At 50.4% G+C, this 19879-nt stretch overlaps 1 protein-coding gene across 5 annotated transcripts in view; it reads right to left on the bottom strand.

Moving 5' to 3' along the window:
• Window positions 1–691: 691 nt before the first annotated feature.
• Window positions 692–19879, bottom strand: part of LOC118906919 (BICD family-like cargo adapter 1) — a 94902-nt gene continuing 75714 nt past the window's right edge. For 2 of the 5 annotated variants that reach the window (XM_036874869.1, XM_036874871.1), the window contains 6 exons: window positions 18784–18963; window positions 17982–18200; window positions 16719–16862; window positions 11964–12094; window positions 5734–5854; window positions 692–2773 (listed from right to left, as the gene is read on the bottom strand). In XM_036874869.1, coding sequence (XP_036730764.1) covers window positions 2612–2773; window positions 5734–5854; window positions 11964–12094; window positions 16719–16862; window positions 17982–18200; window positions 18784–18963 — 957 coding nt within the window. In that variant the 3' untranslated portion in view covers window positions 692–2611. Of the gene's footprint in view, window positions 2774–4791; window positions 4901–5733; window positions 5855–11963; window positions 12095–16718; window positions 16863–17981; window positions 18201–18783; window positions 18964–19879 lie in introns of all 5 variants that reach the window. The other 3 variants (XM_036874872.1, XM_036874873.1, XR_005022620.1) reach the window with 2 other exon arrangements.

Here is a 19879-nt window from a genome sequence, read left to right as displayed (position 1 = left end):
CTGCCAAAAGCCCATAGTTCTGCGTGACAGGCCTTCACTTTGGAGCCACAGGATGAAGTGGGAGCGCTGGGCCTGGTAAGGCGGTGCTGTGGGGTGACAGCAGGTAGCCCTGTCTGGTTGGGGTGCTGGGAGCCACAGCGTGGTCTCCATCCTCAGGACCGTCCTGGCGACCACAGGCCCCGTGGAGGGTGTGGAGAGCTCAGGCCTCCTGGGTGGGCCACAGCTCGGCTCTGAGGTGACACTGGTGTGGCAGTGCTTGCAAATTCAAGCAGTAAGAGGAGGGGGTCCTGGAAGTTTCCAGCCCAGGCTAGAAGCCACCGTGGCTTCTGGCAACTGGACATCCAGACCCAGGTGGTGGGGTGATTTGGTGATGACAGCGTGCCTGTCCCGCTGAATGTCACACGCATGAATGGGGGGGTGGGGGAGGGGGAATTCAGGGCTGGACCGGTGTCCTGGTGGACCTGATGTGAAATTCCTGTTGAACAACAAAACTTTTAAATGGTTTGCTAGGATTATTTCTGTATTGAAAGTTTCTAATTATGCTTTTTAAAAAAATACTAAAAATAAAGGTTCAAGCTGCCAGATTTTCTTCCAGGGTCTGTTTCCTCTCCTCCAGCTGTGCTCTGGGTGGGCTGGCTGCTTCCCACCCATTGTGTCCAGCTCTTGTTTGTTCTGGTCTGAGTCCTGCACAGGTGCCCATCAAGGCTCAGGGATGCTTTCAGAAGCCAAGTTTGTTTTCTCCACGAAAGGTGGGTCCGGGTTGAGCTTCCCCTCTGGCTGGCAGCACATGTGGTAAGATGCCAGGGGAAATGCCGTGTTTATTCTCCGTGTGCCCAGAAGGATACAGCGGAAGCTTTGCCTACAGTGATTTCTTTCTGCCTCAGAGTTTCTGCCAAGCTGTTGGACCTGCTCACGGCTTGGTAAGCGGTGCTGGCAGGGTCTGCCTGTAGCTGGGCAGCTGCGGCGCTGGCAGGGAGCCCGGGGCCAGGGTGGGCGTAGACACGGTGCCTTGGGTCACTGCTCACAAAACAGCCGTCACTGATGGGCTGCCTCCACTCTCCAGGGGAGGTGCCTTTTCCTGGCTGAAACCACTGATTTTGCACCAACGCATGAGGTGACCTCCCAGGTGCATGGGTGACTCACTATCACTGCCTTTTCACAGCCAGCCAGCCAGCCAGCGGTTCGAAAACGTAAAGCTGCATTCTGCCCAAACACCCACTCTGGGTACCCAGTGACTGAGGCGGGAAGCTCTGTAGAAATTCATTTTATTCTTAGACTATTTTCAAAAGAAGCAGTGGTGCGCTGTTTTTCTAAAAATATGCCTTTATAGATTCATATATAATATGTATATTATAAAATCCATACATGTATTTACATGATTGCTACATACAAAATTACAGCACTGTGGTATGTACATATCTATAGGTACATTCTTTCCACTCATCCCTGCTGTGCTTTTCCCGTGTGAGGGAGGGAGACGATCCTTTGTAAAGCGGCTTGTGGGCTGGCTCAGTCCGGGCGCCTCTGAGTCGGGGCCTCAGCAGAGAAGGTGAAGTGGTCGCTGAGGAAGGATCAGGAGTTGGGTCGCCGGGTTGGTCCTTCTGTGGGCCTGGTGGGCAGCATCTGGAGGTGTCCACCCCATGGTGCCAACACTGCCCTTGAGGTGGAGTGGCTGACCACAGACCCCTCCGGAGCCATTCTGTGGCCTGGACTTGCTTGGCCATGAACTTGTATGTGTAAGGGGTGCCAGGGGCCTGTGGGAGGAGCAGACCCCTCTCAGCCCTGGTGCCAGGAAGGGGAGAGGGCTAAGCCTGCAGAGGGCCCCGTTGAGGAGGAAGGCCTGCACTGGAGGGCGTGGGGGAGGGAGGGCAGCAGTGGCGGGGGCCGGGGCACTGCCCTTCTTCCTCTTAGGCTTGGGGTGGCCTCAGCCAAGCCCCGGCAGGGCCCGCTGTGGCCGAGTGCGAGAACAGCCCCGGCCGTCAGGCCCCGCAGGCTGGGGCTCCTGGCCCGTAGGTGCTCCAGCAGCGGTGCATGCACGTGGGTGAGGGGCCGCCTCCTCCCTGGGCCAAGGGTTGCTGGAGGGTGGGGTTCAGGCTGGGGCCTGGTGCCCTGCAGGACTAGGCCCCCGTGGCTCAGACCAGCTGGGGGCAGCCAGGGCCTCCTGAGGCATGCAGAAAGGGCCTCCATTTCTTCCATTCCCCGTATTCCAAAGCAGAAGGGCAGCGGTGCTTGGGGTTGGGCATGGGAGTCATTGAGGGGTAGGCGGGGTGGGCTGTGATCCATCAGGTCTGAGCAGCAGAGCCCAACCAAGGGGCCACTCTGGAGGCAGCCTGAGCCCCGCTCAACAGCAGCGGATCCCAGGGAAGCCCAGGCTGGGTGTGGCCAGGCAGTGGGGACAAGGCTCCTGCCTGTCCCTCTGTTGAGAGCAGCCTTCAGAGGTCGAGTGGGCCCTCCTGGACGACTTGGCCCCTGTGCGGGTGGGCAGTGCGGCCGCTGCGCCTGGCCGGGGGGTGGGGTCTGGCGTGCACACATGGTGCGCTGGGCCCCAGCCCATGCCCCCTTTTCAGTCGCCTCCAGTGCGCCCATCCTTGCTGGCCTGACTCCTCCCAGTTTAAATTTTCCTGAAGAATGAGAAGAGCCGTTTGCCTTCAGCGGTGCTGGGCTCATCGCCACGCCGCGAGCCGTGGGCCCTAGAGAGGGCAGCAGCAGGCCGGCTCTGTTCCTTCAGGTGCGTGTCCATCAGCTGTCGGTCAATGACCCTGTGCATGTCATCCTGCAGAGGGCAGAGCGGAGGGGGCTGAGCAGCTCTGACCCGGCGCTGGGGGTGGGCGGGGAGGTGGCAAACGTAGGAAGCACGAGAGGTGAGGATGACGGATGAGATGAGTGAGCGGCTGCAGCCACGGCTGCCCCGACGCGACCAAGAAAGCAGCAAGTGTGGACGCAGTGCGGGGACACAACAGTAGCCACGCGGCACCTCCAGTCTCCTCAGGGCTTGGGCTGGCTTCTCACTAGTATTACTCCCTCGGCTGACCCCGCAGACCAGGTGTATCTCTATGGGCCCAGAGGATGGCTGCAGCTGATACTTGCCTGTCTGCCTCTCCACCCAGGCCTGCCAGCCCACACCAGTGCTCAGCCTTGCCTGTGACCAGCCCTCTCTGTCCTACTTCCTGTGACCCCTTGGGTCTGGGTGGGCACCTCTCACTTGGTACCCACCCCCCACCAAGCCCTGGGGTGGCCTCAGCTTGCCAGCTCTCCAGCCTAACATCCTGGCCTCAGGGGGCTTTTCCTGCCCCTTCATCCCCTTCAAATTACTACCAGCCTGAACTGCTGATGCCCATGCACCCCTGGCAGGCCCACGTGTGAGGTCACAGGCTCCCTGCTGCCATCGTCGCTGACCACCAACCGTGCGCTCGGCCCCCACTGGCAGAGGCCAGGGGGCACCACCATCTTCGGGGCTTCTCTTGCTCCAACTTAACGCCCACTTCCTTGGCTTCCTCAATGGGGTAGCACCTTTCCCTTCCGGTGTGTTAAAGTTGCATAGAAAATTCCCACTTCTCCCTGACTTCGCCTTACAGAGTATCAGCTTTTATGCCACGGAGGGGCTAACGGACTGAGCAGCTCCACTCTCCATTCTACTTGCTAGATTCTGAGTCTGTGCAAGATTCCATTTGATAAAAGGCGTTCCACCACTAACACACTATGAAAACTATTGGTTTAGAATCAAAAGCAGCCCTATCTAGTAACATCAGCTGGAAACACAAGCATCTGCCTGATTCCTTCACCCTAAACCCGATGGGCTCTGGGATGTCCTGGTGAAAAGACCGAGCCTTGGGCCGAATGCTGGAGTGAATCAGCTGCTCGTGTCTGTTCGTGCACAGGACTGTGAGGCCTGCTGTCGGGCTGGGCGTTTCCTGAGGTCGGGGCAGATGACCTCAGCGGCCCAGAGCAGCTGCTCACTTGCTGAGCACAGGAAGTGGGCTGGCTGGGCCCCTCTCGCAGCTTGACCAGCTTGACCAGCTTGACCAGCTTGTCCACCACTCCTACACACCCACCTAAGCTCTCACCAGTCACTCAAATGTCTTTGCAAGTTTCAGTGTGAAACAAAGGGACTTTCCTGACCATGTCACCAGGTGGCGGCGGGTGTGGACCCCTTGCTCACGTCCTGCTCTCCTGCCTTCCTCCCCTCCCTTCTTCATATTCAACTTTCTACCTACACCTCTCCTCCTCACAAAAATAAGATATAGTCCCTACTTTGAAGGTCCCCGTGTCAAATCCTCAGCACAGTGCCCTGTACTTGGGAAGTGCTCCATAAAAATCTATGTTGTTAAGTGCAACCTTAGGAATGTCATGGGGTCCTTCAGAAAGAAACCCTTTCAAAGCTGCCAGTGTTTTTTCTGGTACATTGCAAACTGCAGTTTTTTTATACTTTAAGATTTATCAAGATAATTCCGTGAAATATATCAATTCAAAACTTTGTACACACACATGCATGAGCTGCTCGTAATTCCATGCCGGCCGTTACTTCTATAAAACAACCCATTTATGAGGAGGTGGAACCAAGAAACCAGGGTCAGACAGGTCAGCCTGTCAGTACTGGGCCACCAGCTGCCGCGCTCACCAGATGTGACAGTGGAAGGAGGAGGGAGGCCGGGGCTCGATCGATGGCATGGCACGCTGTACGGAGATGACGCCGGCACCGACACACAACACGGTGGACCACAAGGGAGGCGGCAGGGGCAGGACTGCGATGGTGGCAGGGAAGAGGGTGGGGGGATGAGGGCTCAATCTCACCTCAAAGGCAGGAGGGGTGTACAACTAAAGCTGTTGATACGGGAACTGAGAAAGGCCACTAGATCAGAAACCAAAGGAGCCAGATAGTAAAAAGCCCTGAGGAAGCAAACTGTAGCCGAGAGAAAAGAGAGAAGAACAGGGGCGGTGAGCCAGGAAACAGCAGCTGGCTTTGGGGCAGAAGGCAGGGAGCCAGGGAGCAGCTCTCTAGCGGGGAAGCCGGTGCTCCTGTGGCCAGCCCGGCAGGGCCGTGGAGGAACAGTCGCTTCTAACCTGCCCTCCATGTGGGGCTTGCCTGGGAAAGCCGCAGGGGACTTTTCATCTATCTGGTTAGGATTTCTTGGGGAGAAACAAGAATGGTTACACCCACATCCTGAAATTGTACTACCCTAACCTCATTAACAAAAAGCAAGTATGGCCCTGGCCCAGTGGGCAGCCGCACTGGGCCTGGGGCAGGGTAGGCTGACTGGACTCTGACAACTGTGGTCCTAGAGACGGACACACTGACTCATTTTCCCCAGACCTGTGCCAGGACAGTGCTCTTTGGAAAAAAGGAAGCTGGCCTTTGAGAAAGGGAAGAGCATCAGCTGCTGGCAACCCAAGGATGGCTGAACTACAAACATCCAGTTGTGAATTTTCAGTCAGTCATATAGGGCTTCCTGGGCCCTCCACGTTAACGGCCGTTTCTTTCTGGCTAATTTAAACAAAGCCAGGACGACTAGCTGAAGGAGGCCCCTGCTCCAAGCCTAGAGGTCGGCACAGCCCGGGGTTCCTTGCTCTCGAGAGCATCTTCCTTTAGGCATTCTTCCCCAGGGACTGGGGGACCACGAGCCCTGAATTTCAGCAGGTGAAGACTGGGATTACTGCTCACCCCACATGCATGGGACCCTCCAGTAACAAGCTCTCATTCTTACACTCAGCCTGGGTTCAGAGACTCTCCCTTACCTGCCAAGCCTCAAGCTGCTGTGAGAGGTTCAGTTTCTGCTGAATGGCATCCAGTAGCTGGCTGTTCAGAGACATCATGTCCATCTTGCACTTGGCGAGTTCCAGCTCCACAGCGTTCTTCCTGAAAACAGACAAGCCAGGGTGAGCGTGGACACCTTGTGCCAGAGGCATCAGGTTCTTTGCCTGGGGCACCTGGAGTCCTCAGGATGAGGAAACAGCCTCTGACCTCAAACTCACAACAAACAGTAACTGTAACAGTAACTATGATGTTACTTGTGGAGGGTTGGAAAGTTTTGCAATATGCTCTCATATACATTTTCTCAATTTTCATAACCAACCTGTAGGTGAAAGAATAATTTGTTATCCCATCTCAAACAAGAAGTGATTAAAAAAGAATGATACTTAAATCAGGACTGGAACCCAGAGATCAAAGGCCTCACAGCACTAAGGAACTGCTAATTTTTCCCCCAAAAGGCCAGTCCCCTTGGAAGTTGGACTTAACCTCCTAGTGCTCTCCTTTTCACTAGCAATCCCCCTTTAAGGGTGTGTGCAAAGGCAGCCACACAGTGGTGATCATCACAGCTTAGCTAATCGTTGTAGCCAACAATTAGGGTAAATTATATGATGGAATACAATCACCAGTAACAACCATGACATTGAATATTTACTGACAGTGGGGCAATACTCCTGATGTATGCTGGGCGGAGAAAAAAAACAAGAAACAAGGTCACATATGATACAAGCTTTGTAAAAGAAAAATTGCCTGTGTGTATTCGAAGGTCATACACAAAAATGTCTACTTGGTTATCTCTGGATGAGGATCACTGATGGGTAATTGCTCCCACACTTTTGCATTTTGTATTTTCGCATTTTGATATGTTTTACATATTATTTTGTTCACCTTCCCCAACATTCCTAAATCATGGTTGTTCAACGCAAAGGACAATTTTTGGGGAGCCGGGGAATGGGAATAAAAAATGCAAGAGACTAGCTGGGCAGCTTCTGCTAGGTGGCACTGGTTGCCCAGCTGCCAAAATGAGCATTATTTAGCCCTTATCTTCATCAACCGTTACCTTTTTTTAAAAAAAATAAATTTATTTATTTATTTGGCTGCGTTGGGTCTTTGTTGCTGTGCGCGGGCTTTCTCTAGTTGCGGCGAGTGGGGGCTACTCTTCGTTGTGGAGCGCCGGCTTCGCATTGCGGTGGCTTCTCTTGTTGCAGAGCACCGGCTCCAGGTGAACTGGCTCAGTAGTTATGGCTCGTGGGCTCTAGAGCGCAGGCTCAATAGCTGTGGCACACGGGCTTAGTTGCTCCGCGATGTGGGATCTTCCCAGACCAGGGCTCGAACCCGTGTTCCCTGCATTGGCAGGTGGATTCTTAACCACTGTGCCACCAGGGAAGCCCATCAACCGTTACCCTTCACATTCAAAAGGGCAAAACTAACAAAACTCCTCGTCGCACAGGGCCAGCGACCAATGTGCATGGCCTTGAGAGGACCCACCGCAGAAGCTGCCCAGCTCACATCAAAGCTAAGCGCGGCCGGAAGGCAGAGCAGTTGGGGTAATCCGCTCGGGCCACCACGCGACCAGCACTTCCTCTCTGGCCTCAAGTCCACCGAGCAATCGGTCACCTCCCCCAACACTCCAAGGTCCCAGAACGGCTCCCCGCCTACCCTTCCTAGAGAAGCCGCTCCAGACCTCTCACACCAGGTCCGCCCACCCGCACTGCAGCTGTGGGGACAGGAGCTGAGCCTGTCCAATCAGCTCCGGCATCTCAAATGCCGCACGCTGCTCCCGTCACGCCCACTGCCATTGGCTGGCCGCAAACTGCGGAAATCCTTGCAAGGCGCGGGTTGTCATGGACGCCCGGGTCCTGGAACGTCAACGCAAACCCCTAGCGCCCCGCGGCAGGGCAGCCTCTTGAGCTTACAGGCGTCTCCCGGCAGGTGTCGCCACGAACAGCCTGAAGACCCCAGAATGTGCTGAGTAATGCTGCTGGCGGAGGGGCAGAGGTCCAGCAGCAACTGCGGCCCGCCAGGCATCGAGGGGTCCCCTTCCTTCCTGAAAGCCCCCTGAGCTGGGCCCACCTTGCGGACCTAGGTGTCACAGCCTTGGACTGCACCCTCCGGAACGTTTGCTCACTAGGGAATCTTGGTGCTTCTCGTTCATGGGAAACCCCAGGCAAGGAAAGCAATGCTGCAGAAGTCCCTGATCAATACATTCATCAGTTTTAAAAAAATATATTTTTATTTCAGAGGCATTTCCTACTTTTATTTTTTTTAAATGTGTCTTTTTTTTCTTTTAAATACTTTATTTATTTATTTTGGCTGCACCAGGTCCCAGTTGCCTCATGCAGGCTCTTAGTTGCAGCATGCATGCATGCAGGATCTAGTTCCCACGACCAGGGATCCAACCCGGGCCCCCTGCATTGGGAGCACGGAGTCTTACCCACTGGACCACCAGGGAAGTCCCTAATCAGTTTTAAAAAAGAATATTTCAAAGGGCTAGAAGAATTCCTTATTTAAATGAAACCACTAGCAACTGACTCCTTTTTGTTTTTGTACGGCAGACTGCTAGCCCCGGATTTTTTTCACTGAGGACCTTTCACCTGCAAGGAGATAAAACTGTTACTTAACTTTTCTGAAACTCACCTATTGTACAGGATAAGGAACACCTTAAGGTTGTTGCTGTCCAGTGAAGAGAGGGAAGTTATTTTCCTTGGGGGGTTCTCACCCCTGTCTGCACATTAGAATAATGGGGTGGGCGTAAGGGGAAGCTTTTAAGAAGTTGCCCCAAACTCAGAGATTCAGATTGAATTGCTCTGGAGAGGGCTCTGGCAGGGGGAGACTTCCCCAGATGATACTAAAGCGCAGCCAGGATCAGAGATGATGTATATGAAAGGATCTTGTAAAATTCTTATGGTCCTATACAAATGTGTGATTCCCCCACATTGAATGATTCTTTAGGTCTCTTGTCTGAATTTTTGTATACCCAGAATTTCATTTCTAAGGGACAGAAAAAGAACTATCCTGGAGTGATCTAACACCCTCCCTAAGGACCAGCCCTGTTTTACAGGGTCCAGGAAGAACAGGTCCAGAATTCTCCCTACTCAGGGAGGAGAGTGTGCAAATCTGCTCAGTCAGACGCCAGGAGGTTAACTGGGGGCCTCCTTTGGCAGCAGGAAAGGACATGCATTTCAAGGTTCATGGAGATTTGGTGATTTCCTGTCACCCAGGTGTCAGAGCTAGGTGCACTTATTTTAAGGGAGAGGACTGGACAACTGCTCTTTCTGCTCTCCTGCACCCTGGCACTTTCTCTGGCTGTATCTCCCACCTCCCATGCTGATGACAGAGTATGGTCAGAGCTTGATGGTCAGCTCTCCTCCGCTTGTCTAGCTGAGAGAAGGTGACCAACTAGACTCTACTTCTAACTTATTCTGCTTTTTATTCCCATTGGGCTTCTACAATTAGTACCCTAATTTTACCATTTTATTCCCTAATTGTTTGGCACAATCTCACCCTTTGTTATTCATAAAAGTACGGTCTCACTCCAAAATACCACACTGCTATTCAAGTATTCAGTAACTAAATCCACCAGGAATGGCAAAGATAACACAGGTTTGTGAGCCTCACTAAGGATAATTCCAAAATGAACTGGAGGTTGAAAGACAACCTGATATGAGATTCTGACCAGATAGACAAGGGGACCCAAAGGTAAAACTATGAAACGGAGATGATGGAAATGATTAAAGAGAACAGAAGGGAGGGGAGGGGACAATTGTATATGGAAGCGAGAAGTGGGAAGGTGTGAATTTTAAAGTCAGAAATTAAAACGTGTCATATTACTTTTTAAAAAGGCAAATAGTATCTATTTACAAATTGTTTTTTTTTTTAAGACAATTTGAAATGCATCCTATTTATTTATTTATTTATTTATTTATTTACTTATTTATTTATTTATTTATGGCTGTGTTGGGTCTTTGTTTCTGTGCGAGGGCTTTCTCCAGCTGCGGCAAGTGGGGGCCACTCTTCATCGCGGCGTGCGAGCCTCTCACTATCGCGGCCTCTCTTGTTGTGGAGCACAGGCTCCAGACGCGCAGGCTCAGTAATTGTGGCTCACGGGCCTAGTTGCTCCGCGGTATGTGGGATCTTCCCAGACCAGGGCTCGAACCCGTGTCCCCTGCATTGGCAGACAGATTCTCAACCACTGCGCCACCAGGAAAGCCTCTACAAATTGTTTTAAATAACCTCGCTTTAGCTTCCTGACAAGCAGCCTTGAGGTAAGGAGAAAGGATGTGGAACAGGAGTCAGAGACCTGAGGTGGAGGCCAGTGATCAGCGCTGGCTGTGATCCCGGGGAAATTTCCTCATCTGTAAAACTGGATTAAAAAGTTTTACTTCTTGCTGTGGCTGGGATGATGAAAGGATGAAGTGTTTTGTAAGTAGTAAAGTGATGCACAAATGTTGTTATTAATGCATTGTAAAGCCCCCAAAGCAGGCGCATTTTTAGTACCTTTTATCTCCTCACACACAGCGTATACGGCAGATTGAGTGTGTGATAAATAATTTTCAGGGGAATGGGGAATATGTAAATGTTTTTTGCCTATGTACCGCCACATATTTTGAATGTAAAAGAATGCATTTATGCATTTCTTCTCTGCCAGAGAAAGCCCAAAACATTATTTAAAAATGACCCAGGGACTTCCCTGGTGGTGCAGTGGTTAAGAATCCGCCTGCCAATACAGGGGACATGGGTTCGAGCCCCGGTCTGGGAAGATCCCACATGCCGTGGAGCAATTAAGCCCGTGCGCTACAACTACTGAGTCTGCGCTCTAGATCTCGAGAGCCACAACTACAGAGCCCGCGTGCCACAACTACTGAAGCCCATGCGCCTAGAGCCCGTGCTCTGCAACAAGAGAAGCCACTGCAATGAGAAGCCCGTGCACTGCAACAAAGAGCAGCCCCTGCTCGCCGCAACTAGAGAAAGCCCACGTGCAGCAACAAAGACCCACCACAACCAAAAATAAATGAAAACAAAAAGAAACAGTGAAATTACAATGTTAAAAAAAAAAATGACCCAGTTTACTACAAATATAAAGGACAGAGAAAAATGTTAAATGACACTCTGGGGATGCAATAGAACTTAGAATGCAGAAAAACTATGAGATAAAAGATCCAGTTTCTTCAATAAATGCAAATTGGAAAAAAAAATGAAAGGGGAAGTGTTACAGACTTTTGGGACATAACAAGTAAACAGAATATGTGGACTTTGGAGTCTGATACTTATCAATTATAAAAAGACATTTATGGGACTTCCCTAGTGGTCCAGTGGCTAAGTAAGACTCCATGCTCCCAATGCAGGGGGCCTGGAGTCGATCCCTGGTCAGGGAACTAGATCCCACATGCTGCAACTAAAGATCCCACATGCCGCAACTGAAGATCCCACACATGGCAACGAAGATCCCTAGTGCCACAGCTAAGACCCGGCACAGCCAAATAAATTAAATATTTTTTTAAAAAGACATTTATGGGACAACTGGGGAAATTTGAACACTGGATACTAGATGATATTAAGAAATTGTTTTAAGCTTTTTTTACGTGTGATAATTCTGGTGTGTGTTTTACAAAGAGTCTTTTTCTGATAGAGATTTATGTGAAAGTGTTTATGGATGAGATGATACGATGTCTTGTGATCTGCCTTAACGTGGTCCAGAGGGGAGGTGGAAGAAGTGGGTGGCTATAGATGAAACAACACTGGCCATATGCTGGTTAGTGTTGAAACTCAGAAGTACGTAGGTCGGAATTCATCTTATGTTTTTCACTTCTGTGTATGCTTGAAAATGTCTATAATGATAAATAAAACAAACAAAAACAACCAAAAAACTAACCTAAAAATTAAAAAGTTGAGGTAGATATATATAATGATATTGGAAAGCTAAGATATAAGTGGAAACAAAAAAACAAGACATGTGGAGCATCATCTCACTGATGTTTTTAAAGAAATCTGCAAAAACTATATTGTACACCTGTATATGCATACGGAAAAAAGCTGCAAAAAACGCATACCTGACTTTTAACAGTAGTGTCTGTCTGTGAAGAAGAATGGGATTGGGAGTGAGGGCGGGTAGCGGGGAAACTCTCACTTTCAGTTTTGTATTCTTCTGTATGATTTAACTTTTAAAATTGAGCACATACTCATGTTACTTTCAGTTAAACAAGTGGTGCCCACTCACTTTGCGATGGCCTCATCCCGGTCCCTGATGGCCTTCTGAAGCTGCTCCTTTGGTTCCTTGTCCTCAGATGTCATTCTGAGTCGGTCTCTCTCCTCCTTCAACGCAGTCATCTCCACACTCAGCAGTGTCACCTAACGGGAGATGAAGGGGATAAACGTGATGATACCACTGCTGCTGGCCTGGGGTGTTTCCCTCCAAGAGGGAGGAAAGAACAAGGCCCAGGCAGGCCCAGGGCCTATGTGCAGGGCAGGCTGGTGACTTCCTGCTGCCCTCTGCTCCAGGAGAGAGGAGGCCTCATGCTAGGCTGGATCTCAGTGGCCAGGGAAGAGCTCAGCCCACCTGGGGCTGCAGCTCTTGAGGGTACAGCAAAGCCATCGGCCAGTGGGAAATTAGTACATGGACAACAAATGGATTTGTTGCCCCACTCCCCATGGCTTCCTGTTTTGGAGCTCAGTTCTCCAGCCTTCCTGTTGATTCTGTAAGATTTCAGATTTAATTCCAATATATTCTCTTTCTGCTTAAGTTACGCAGAGCGAGTTTCAGTTGTCTGCAACCAGAAACCCTGCCTGGTAGAGCTTTCAATAAATATTTGTTGAATGAATGGAAGGCGGGGAGCCCTTCTTCTCAGTTGATAGGATCAGACTAGAGTCAGGATGCCTGACCCTGCCCTCTTATTAAATATTACACATACTTTTACATATTTCCAAGGGAAGATCCATCCAGACAGGTCTGTCCCTCCCAGAAGAGGACAGACATCACCTTCTGTACACTCCTCTGCTCTTCAAGGCCCAGGTCTAATCATCTTTAGACAATGAAGCTGAGCAAAGGCCCCAGGACTAAGGCTGAAGAGCAAGTTTCCCTGGAGGTACTTTGGAACCCCCAAGCTGAGGCAACACAGTTGTCAGCTCCTGGGGTAGCAGCCACTGAGGAGCAAATCACAGGACACCCAGTAATGAAGAGGGATACGGGACAATTTGTTGTCGCTATGGGCAATGGATTTTGTACTCTCAGGTGCGTGGTAGGGAATGTCAGGACCTGGTGCTCTGTGCTTTCATGGTAGGGACAGCTCCAGTGAGCAGGGTGAGAAGCCTTAGGGAAGAACGGGCTGGGCAACTGCACAGGCCAGGGCGTGCAGGTGCAATGAGCCTTGAGGCAGATGAGGCAACAGGTGAGAAGCCCAGCCTCACCCTATTCTTAGCAGGTTCCGCAGCCTGGTAGCCCAGAACTCGAGACCCAGAAAGCTCCTGGCAGAAACAGCCAGCCCTCCTCAGACCAAATGAGCCCTGACGTGGCCTCAGGCCAGCTGTGGGCCAGCCAGGTGTTCTGCCAGCTGAGTGAGTGACAGAACTACATGCTAGGCAGGAAATGCCAACATTTAATATGCTCCAGACAAAACTCCACAAGAACTTTTTGCTTTGGCCTGGAAAACCTGATCAAGGTAGAGACTGCCAGCTTAGGAGTGGCAAAGGACTTATCCTCTCTGAGCTGCACATAAGTTCCATAAAAAGCAGGGATAAAAAGAACTATTCCCCACCATCAAGTTGTTGTGAGGATCAAACAAAATAAATAATATCAGGGCCCCGCTCAGGGTGTAAGTGCCTCCCCCTCCTCCCCCCATATAGACCTTCCAGCTGACAGCTGTCATGAGGACCCACTGGGCTTGTTTATCTGCTGACTTACGTTACAGCCACCCCTAAATCCACTTTTCCCCATTAAGGTGGGTGTCCTCGAGATTGAATAGCATCAAAGGAAACATCCTGAAGTCATATATCCAGGGCTGACAATCATTTGCATGCCTGCTCTAAGAAAGGTGCTGCACTAGATGCTTTAGGAGAAGACAAAAGTACGTCAGACCTTGAGCTTGTTCTTGCGTGGGGTCTAAGGCTGGACTGGGAGGGTGAGTCTTCCAGGCAGAGAAAAGACCCAGATGTGGGAACACAAGGGCAGCCTGTGCCACGCCCGTCTGTAGCCTACATTCAATTCTGCTAAAGCTAAGGAGGTGAGATGGAAACAACAGGAATGGAGGCTGGATGGCTGGAGGCAGCCAGACCGTGGTGCCAAGAGGGCTGGAGGCTTCCCATTACTCGGCGATGGGAAGTCAATCTAGAACGTGCAGGCGGTGTCCCACGTTCAAGTTGTGCTTCAGAAAGATGGATCCATATCATATGGAGGGTGACTGGGCTGGGGGAAGGCAATCAGCTGGGAAGTGAGGACCAAAGGCAGGGTGTGAAAGAATGAAGGTCTGAAATGGGACAGTGGCTAGGAGGATGGAGGAGAGAGAACCTGCTGAGATTTTAGAGGAGGGGTCACCGAGATCTCATTAGTAAGGGCCTCAACTGCTCCCAGCACACACTCCCCAGAGTTTTCATGTCCCTGCAGTAACTGGCATGTGCTTCAGTCAAGCATAAAGGAGCCAAATGACCGGGTTGGGGACTGTGTTTCTTACTGTGCCTCCCACGACCTGGTTTATTGGCCTGGGAATTGGCTGAGGAGCCAAGAATAACAACTTTTCATATTGCTCTGCAGGTCCTCCCTGGCTCCCGGCAGCAGCTCCAGACCCCACGGTCAGCGCTCACTGGAGAGCTGCAGGGACGGGGGAGAAAAGGCTGAGTGGGTGGGCAGGGAGCTCTCCACGGCCATCACGAGGGCCAGGGGGCAAGTCTTCAGGTCTGGCTATGGGTTTCTGCCTCAAACAAGTAATTATCAATTAAATTAAACCTGGGCTCTCTTTTATTTTAAAATTTGGGTAGGCCTCTGAGGGGGTGCGGTACTGCCGGCACTTCACCTTCCAGGCCCCCATACCTTTTACCTCTGGCCTAGTTTCCAGGAGAGAAAAGAAAGCAGCAAGAAAGCAGTGGGAGTGGAGGCTGGATCATGGGCGAGGGCAGACCTTGGTCTAGGATCTGTTTGTTGGAAACTCGGTCACACGCCACCTTGTCTGGGCCCTGCTCCCCAAAGGGTACAAAATTGGCCCGACTCCCTTCATGATAGCGAGAGGCCCTGGAGTGCAGGGGCCTTATCACATCCACCCTGCGCCTCTCGGGGTCTAGGGCAGCACAGGCATGCGCTGAGCTAACTGCACTAGGCACCTCTGCCCGCCATGATGGCTGCCATTTCCACTGTCCCGGCAACTCAACCCGCATCCCATCCACTGCCCTGGGAGGTCAATGTTACTCCCAAGGGACGGCTTGGCTGAGAGGTTTGCAGCTTTGACTAAGGAAGAGATGACCCCTGGCAGAGGCCCAATTCTATATCCTATTTGGGACCAAGCGTAACCATCTGCTTGATGAGGTTTTTTTGAAAGGGAATCCACAGGAATTGACCTAAACCAGTTATCAGTTGAACTTTTAAGGAAAATTCCCTGGTAGAGATGGCCTCCTAAATAGTTCCACAGCAGACTCTCAGCAACCTCCACCTTGCTAATGTTTCTGAACCAAATAATGCCCTCTCGGGTTTCTAGTTTTCTAATTCAGAGAAGCAACAGAGCGACTTTTATTAATCCAAAGAACTTTTATATCTGCTTTCTCTTGCATTTTATTCTTCGAGTTTGGAAGGTCTGACGCTCCCCCCCACCGCCCCCCCAGCAAAAGGAACGACCACCTGAGGGTCTTAGGTTTTAGGCAAAAGAATGTCTTTGGCTGCCCAACCCTACTTCCCAGGGGTTGGCCAGGAACAAAATACAGCTTTCAGGAGCATCTTCCTGTCCTCCTTATCTGGTCACTCACAAGAAAAAGAGAACAGTAATGGCTGGGGGTGCAATATCTTCCAAGGGAATAATACTAGAAAGTCTAATGGGTACAACCCAAAAAAGGCAGGAGTTTATTTCTGTAAGTTCCTTTAAATTTAAGAAATACTGACTGAAGTGAAAGCCAGGCTTAAATTCCATCTCTCAGCAACCTCTTCCTGTAGCAGGAAGGGATGACTAGCTTTGGACAACGAAAGAAGGGGGCAGGGTTTAAAGTGGTACCTGTCTGGTGTCCCCCACAAGTGGGACAGAACCTCCACACGTGACCCCAGTCAAAGGGAAGAGCGTTTATTTATCTCCTAGGATAGATTTTAGAAGCTCCTTTTTGGGTGGGGCTGCTCCTAAGCCCTTTAAAACTTTTCAGATCAGAATATAGATGTCCTTCTCCAGTGTTCTTAAGAGATGAGATCATGATCAAACAGGAGAGTAACACTGAGAGCAGCAAGTGCCTCTAAAGCTGAAAAACAGGCTGGCAGAGGTGACGGCACTTACAAAGGGAGAACAGGCCTGCAAAGATCAATTGTTCCTCGGTTTGCAAACTTCCCTGCTCAGAAGCTGCTGGAAAACCATCCATAAGCATCCTGGGAGCTATGGCACTTTAAACTGTCAGAATCCACCCAATTATCTGGGCTCTGTAGAGGGCAGTGTGTCGCTGGAGGAAATGGAGGGTCAAGCTATTCTTATCCCTGACAATTTCACTTTGGCCTAAACCAGAGGACTGTCTTCTTCGTGGCCACGCAGGATGTAGGATCTTAGTTCGCTGACCAGGGATCGAACCCGGGCCCCCTGCAGTGGGAGTGCGGAGTCTTAACCACTGGACCACCAGGGAAGTCCCAGGCTTCTTTTCTTGAAGACACCCAGTTCACCTCAACTTTAGGTCACCGCCCCTGAGGATCTGTCAGAGGAGAACTGCTTCTCAAAGAGACGTGGGAGAGGGAAACTCACAGGGGTCCTGAGGGAGCTGGGGACACATGCACATCCTGCGCTGGGCTGAGGATGGGGGTGCTCACCTGACTGTGGAGCCGCTGCAGCTCTTCTAGGCTTTGCCTCAGTTTACCCCTCTCTCCCTCCATGAGTTCCCTTAGGGCTCTCGAATCCTCACTGGTCTGCCTTATTTGTTCTTCTAAGGAGTCATCATCAATTCTCCGGGAGCTCTGACAGCAAAAGAGAGAGAGCCGGCCAACCAGAGAGGTGGTGAGAGTGGAGGGGAGTGGAGAGATGGTTAGTGGGAGAGATGCAGAAGGGAGAGATAAAAGAGGAAAGGGGAGCAATGGGGAGGGGAGCAGAGAGATGGTTCGGTTTGGGGAAGCACAAGATAGTAGGGGGGATGAGGAGGAGAGGGGGAGAGAGGAAAAAAAGAGAGGCAGAAGAGGGAAGAAATAGAGGGTTAGAAGAGAGAGATTCTTTTGCTCAATTTCAATGTACAAACAATAACTAGACATTTATTTTGTTTCAGGTTTCGGGGAAGGGAAATTGTGTGGAGCCAACAGCACACCTCACTCTGACAGCTCCCTTTCCCACACTGACCCGGCCTCCACACTACAGTACGTTCCACAAATCAACACAGCATGTTCAGGTAAGGACAACCACCCTTTCACCTTACTTCACCTCATATGGGTAGAGAGATGCAACCATTCTGTAGGATGAGGAAACCTGAAGAAAAACAACAACCCGAGAGCTGGGGTGGTGAATGGAGAGTAAGTCTGGCAGAAATCTGACATGAAGCTGGAAGAAATACCCGTGTGCCTGGGAAGCCTGTGGGAATGTTCCTCTCCTCCACAAGAGGAGCCACGTCTGGAATTCTAAAAGGCCCTTGTTGTTGATCGTCCCAACTTTCTGTGCTCACTTCTAGCCTTCGAGCAGAGAAGCTTCAGATCTTTTAAGTTTGCCTGTTCACAGCTAACTCCACCACCAGGACCGAGGGGCTACAGAAAAGTAACTTGCAGTTTTTACCGGGATGCAAATTTCTACAGTCAAAGCCTCCCAGGAAAGCCCTCGCACTCGAGGCCCCCGTGGCCTGCACATAACCACACGGAGGGAGGCCTCCTCTGCATCCTGTGCCTGCAGGAAGGGACTCTGGAGTCTTCCATCCCCGGCATCGGGCCCTCTGCCTGCTCCCCGGTGGTTCAGTGCTCTCAGACGAGGGCTCAGAAGAAATTCTTGCAGACGTTATAAGGTTCCAGTTCTAGGGTTAACCTCACCCTCTGCATTTGGTTTCAACCTCCCACCGGCCAGGTTCTGTGGAGCAAGGAGCTCTCAGCTTGGCCTCTTACCGTGGGCTCCATGCCATCCACAATGCTCTGTATCAGTCTCTTGAGCTCGCTGAGAGCAGTGCGCAAGCTGCCTGCTGGTACATCCTTGGCAGACGACGTTTCTGAAGACTCATCCATTGAGGAGTCCGTGGAGACGGCCGAGTCAGCGCTGTCATTTCCTCGAAGGTGTGAGCAGAGATAGCGAACCTGGCAGTAGGCTTCCCAGAGCTGCAGTCTCAGCTGCCCCACAAAGAATTATTCCTGATTATGGATTCTAGAGAAGACTGCCACCAGCCATCTTTTTCTAGTGTATGAATCCAAGATACTAGTTATAGGGAAAGTTTTTTTTTTTTTTAATCACCTGTCCCAAGAAATACTGATACTTATTCTGGGCCCAGTACACCTATACAGAGTCCCAATTCTTATTTTCCCTGTCCTCAAGCCCCTCCCATTTGCACATAAAGCACATCTTTATATAGTCAGTTACTTTGATGGAAGTCAGCGCATGATTGGGGGAATGAGTGGTTATGAGTAGTATGAAAAGAAGCTAATTGGATGGATCACAAATGTTCTAAAACCCTGTCAGTACAAGAGGTATGAGGCTGATATTAGTCAACTAGCATTTCCTAAGAGGCACTGTTTCGTGACAGCTCCAGCCAGCAGGCCTAGGGGCTCGCACAAGTGCAGACCACGGGCCCCTGCCAGGCTGAAGGTAAACAGCAGGCACGGGGTGACAGGGATGGCCAACGGGCTCTCGAAGGCCAGGGTCTGCCCCAGGATCCCTGGGCAACCTCACGTGCCACAGCGGTGGCGATGCCAGCACCTGCTCTCTCTCCTGCTCCAGCTCCTCGGCCTCCATGCTCTGCTCTATTTCAGACAGGAGGGACGTGCTGGTGGCTGCAGAGCTCTGCAGACTCCTCTCCTCGGTGAGCTCCTCCACCTTCACCTGCAGCTGTCGGTAGGAGAGCCGTACCTCCTGGAGCTCCAGCTGGCTCTGATGCAGCTTTCAGAGAGACAGCAAACGGTGGTGAGGCGGGCTGAACCCAAACAGAAAAACTGACCCTGAACCCAATCATGCTTTTAGATCCCGCTACCAGTTTACAGAAAAATACAGAGGAGGGAAGAACTGGCTAGACTACGTTAAGGGGATGCAGTCAGCAAAATCCAGATTTGGGAAATTCTATAGGACAAATAGCTCAGTTTCTTCAACAGATAAATTTCAAGAAAAAAAAGAAAGATAAAGGGGGAACCTACAGATTAAAAGAGACTTAAGAAACATATCAGCCAACTGCCACATGTAGGCATATTTTAATTTATATCTTGATTCAAATGAAAAATGTGAAAAACAATGACATTTATAAGACAATTGAAAATTTGAACACTGACTAGATATTAGATGATATTAAAGGAAATATTGCTGAAGTTTCTAGGTGTACTAGTCCTGTGGTTATATTATTTTACGTTCTTATTTAGAGGTATTCTTTATTTACAGATGAAATTATAAAAATTCTGGGATTTACTTCAAAATAATATGAGAGGGGAGCAAATGGATGTAATGAAGATAGGGCGGGACTGGCCAGGAATGGACGGTTTGTAGAGCTGGACAATGGGTTACATGGGATGTCACTGTATTATTCTGTTTTTGAGTTCATCTGAAATTCTCCAGAATAAAATGTTAAACACGCAAACATACAGGCATACAAAGTAAGGCACCATTAGACTCTCACCAGAATGGCCAAAATAAATAATAGTAACAGAATAATAATATCAAGTTCTGATGAGGATGTAAAATAACTGGGACTCTCATTTCTGGTGGAAATGGAAGATGAACCACCACTGTGGAAAACTGTTTGGCAGTTTCTAATGAGTGAAATACAGATCTGTCCTACTATTCTATGATCCAGCTGTTCTTCCTACGA

The sequence above is a fragment of the Balaenoptera musculus genome, chromosome 14 (genome assembly GCF_009873245.2).
Source record: "Balaenoptera musculus isolate JJ_BM4_2016_0621 chromosome 14, mBalMus1.pri.v3, whole genome shotgun sequence".
In the NCBI taxonomy this organism is placed as follows: domain Eukaryota; kingdom Metazoa; phylum Chordata; class Mammalia; order Artiodactyla; family Balaenopteridae; genus Balaenoptera; species Balaenoptera musculus.
Note: the sequence above shows the minus strand (reverse complement) of the source record. Positions and strands in the feature narration are given on the sequence as shown.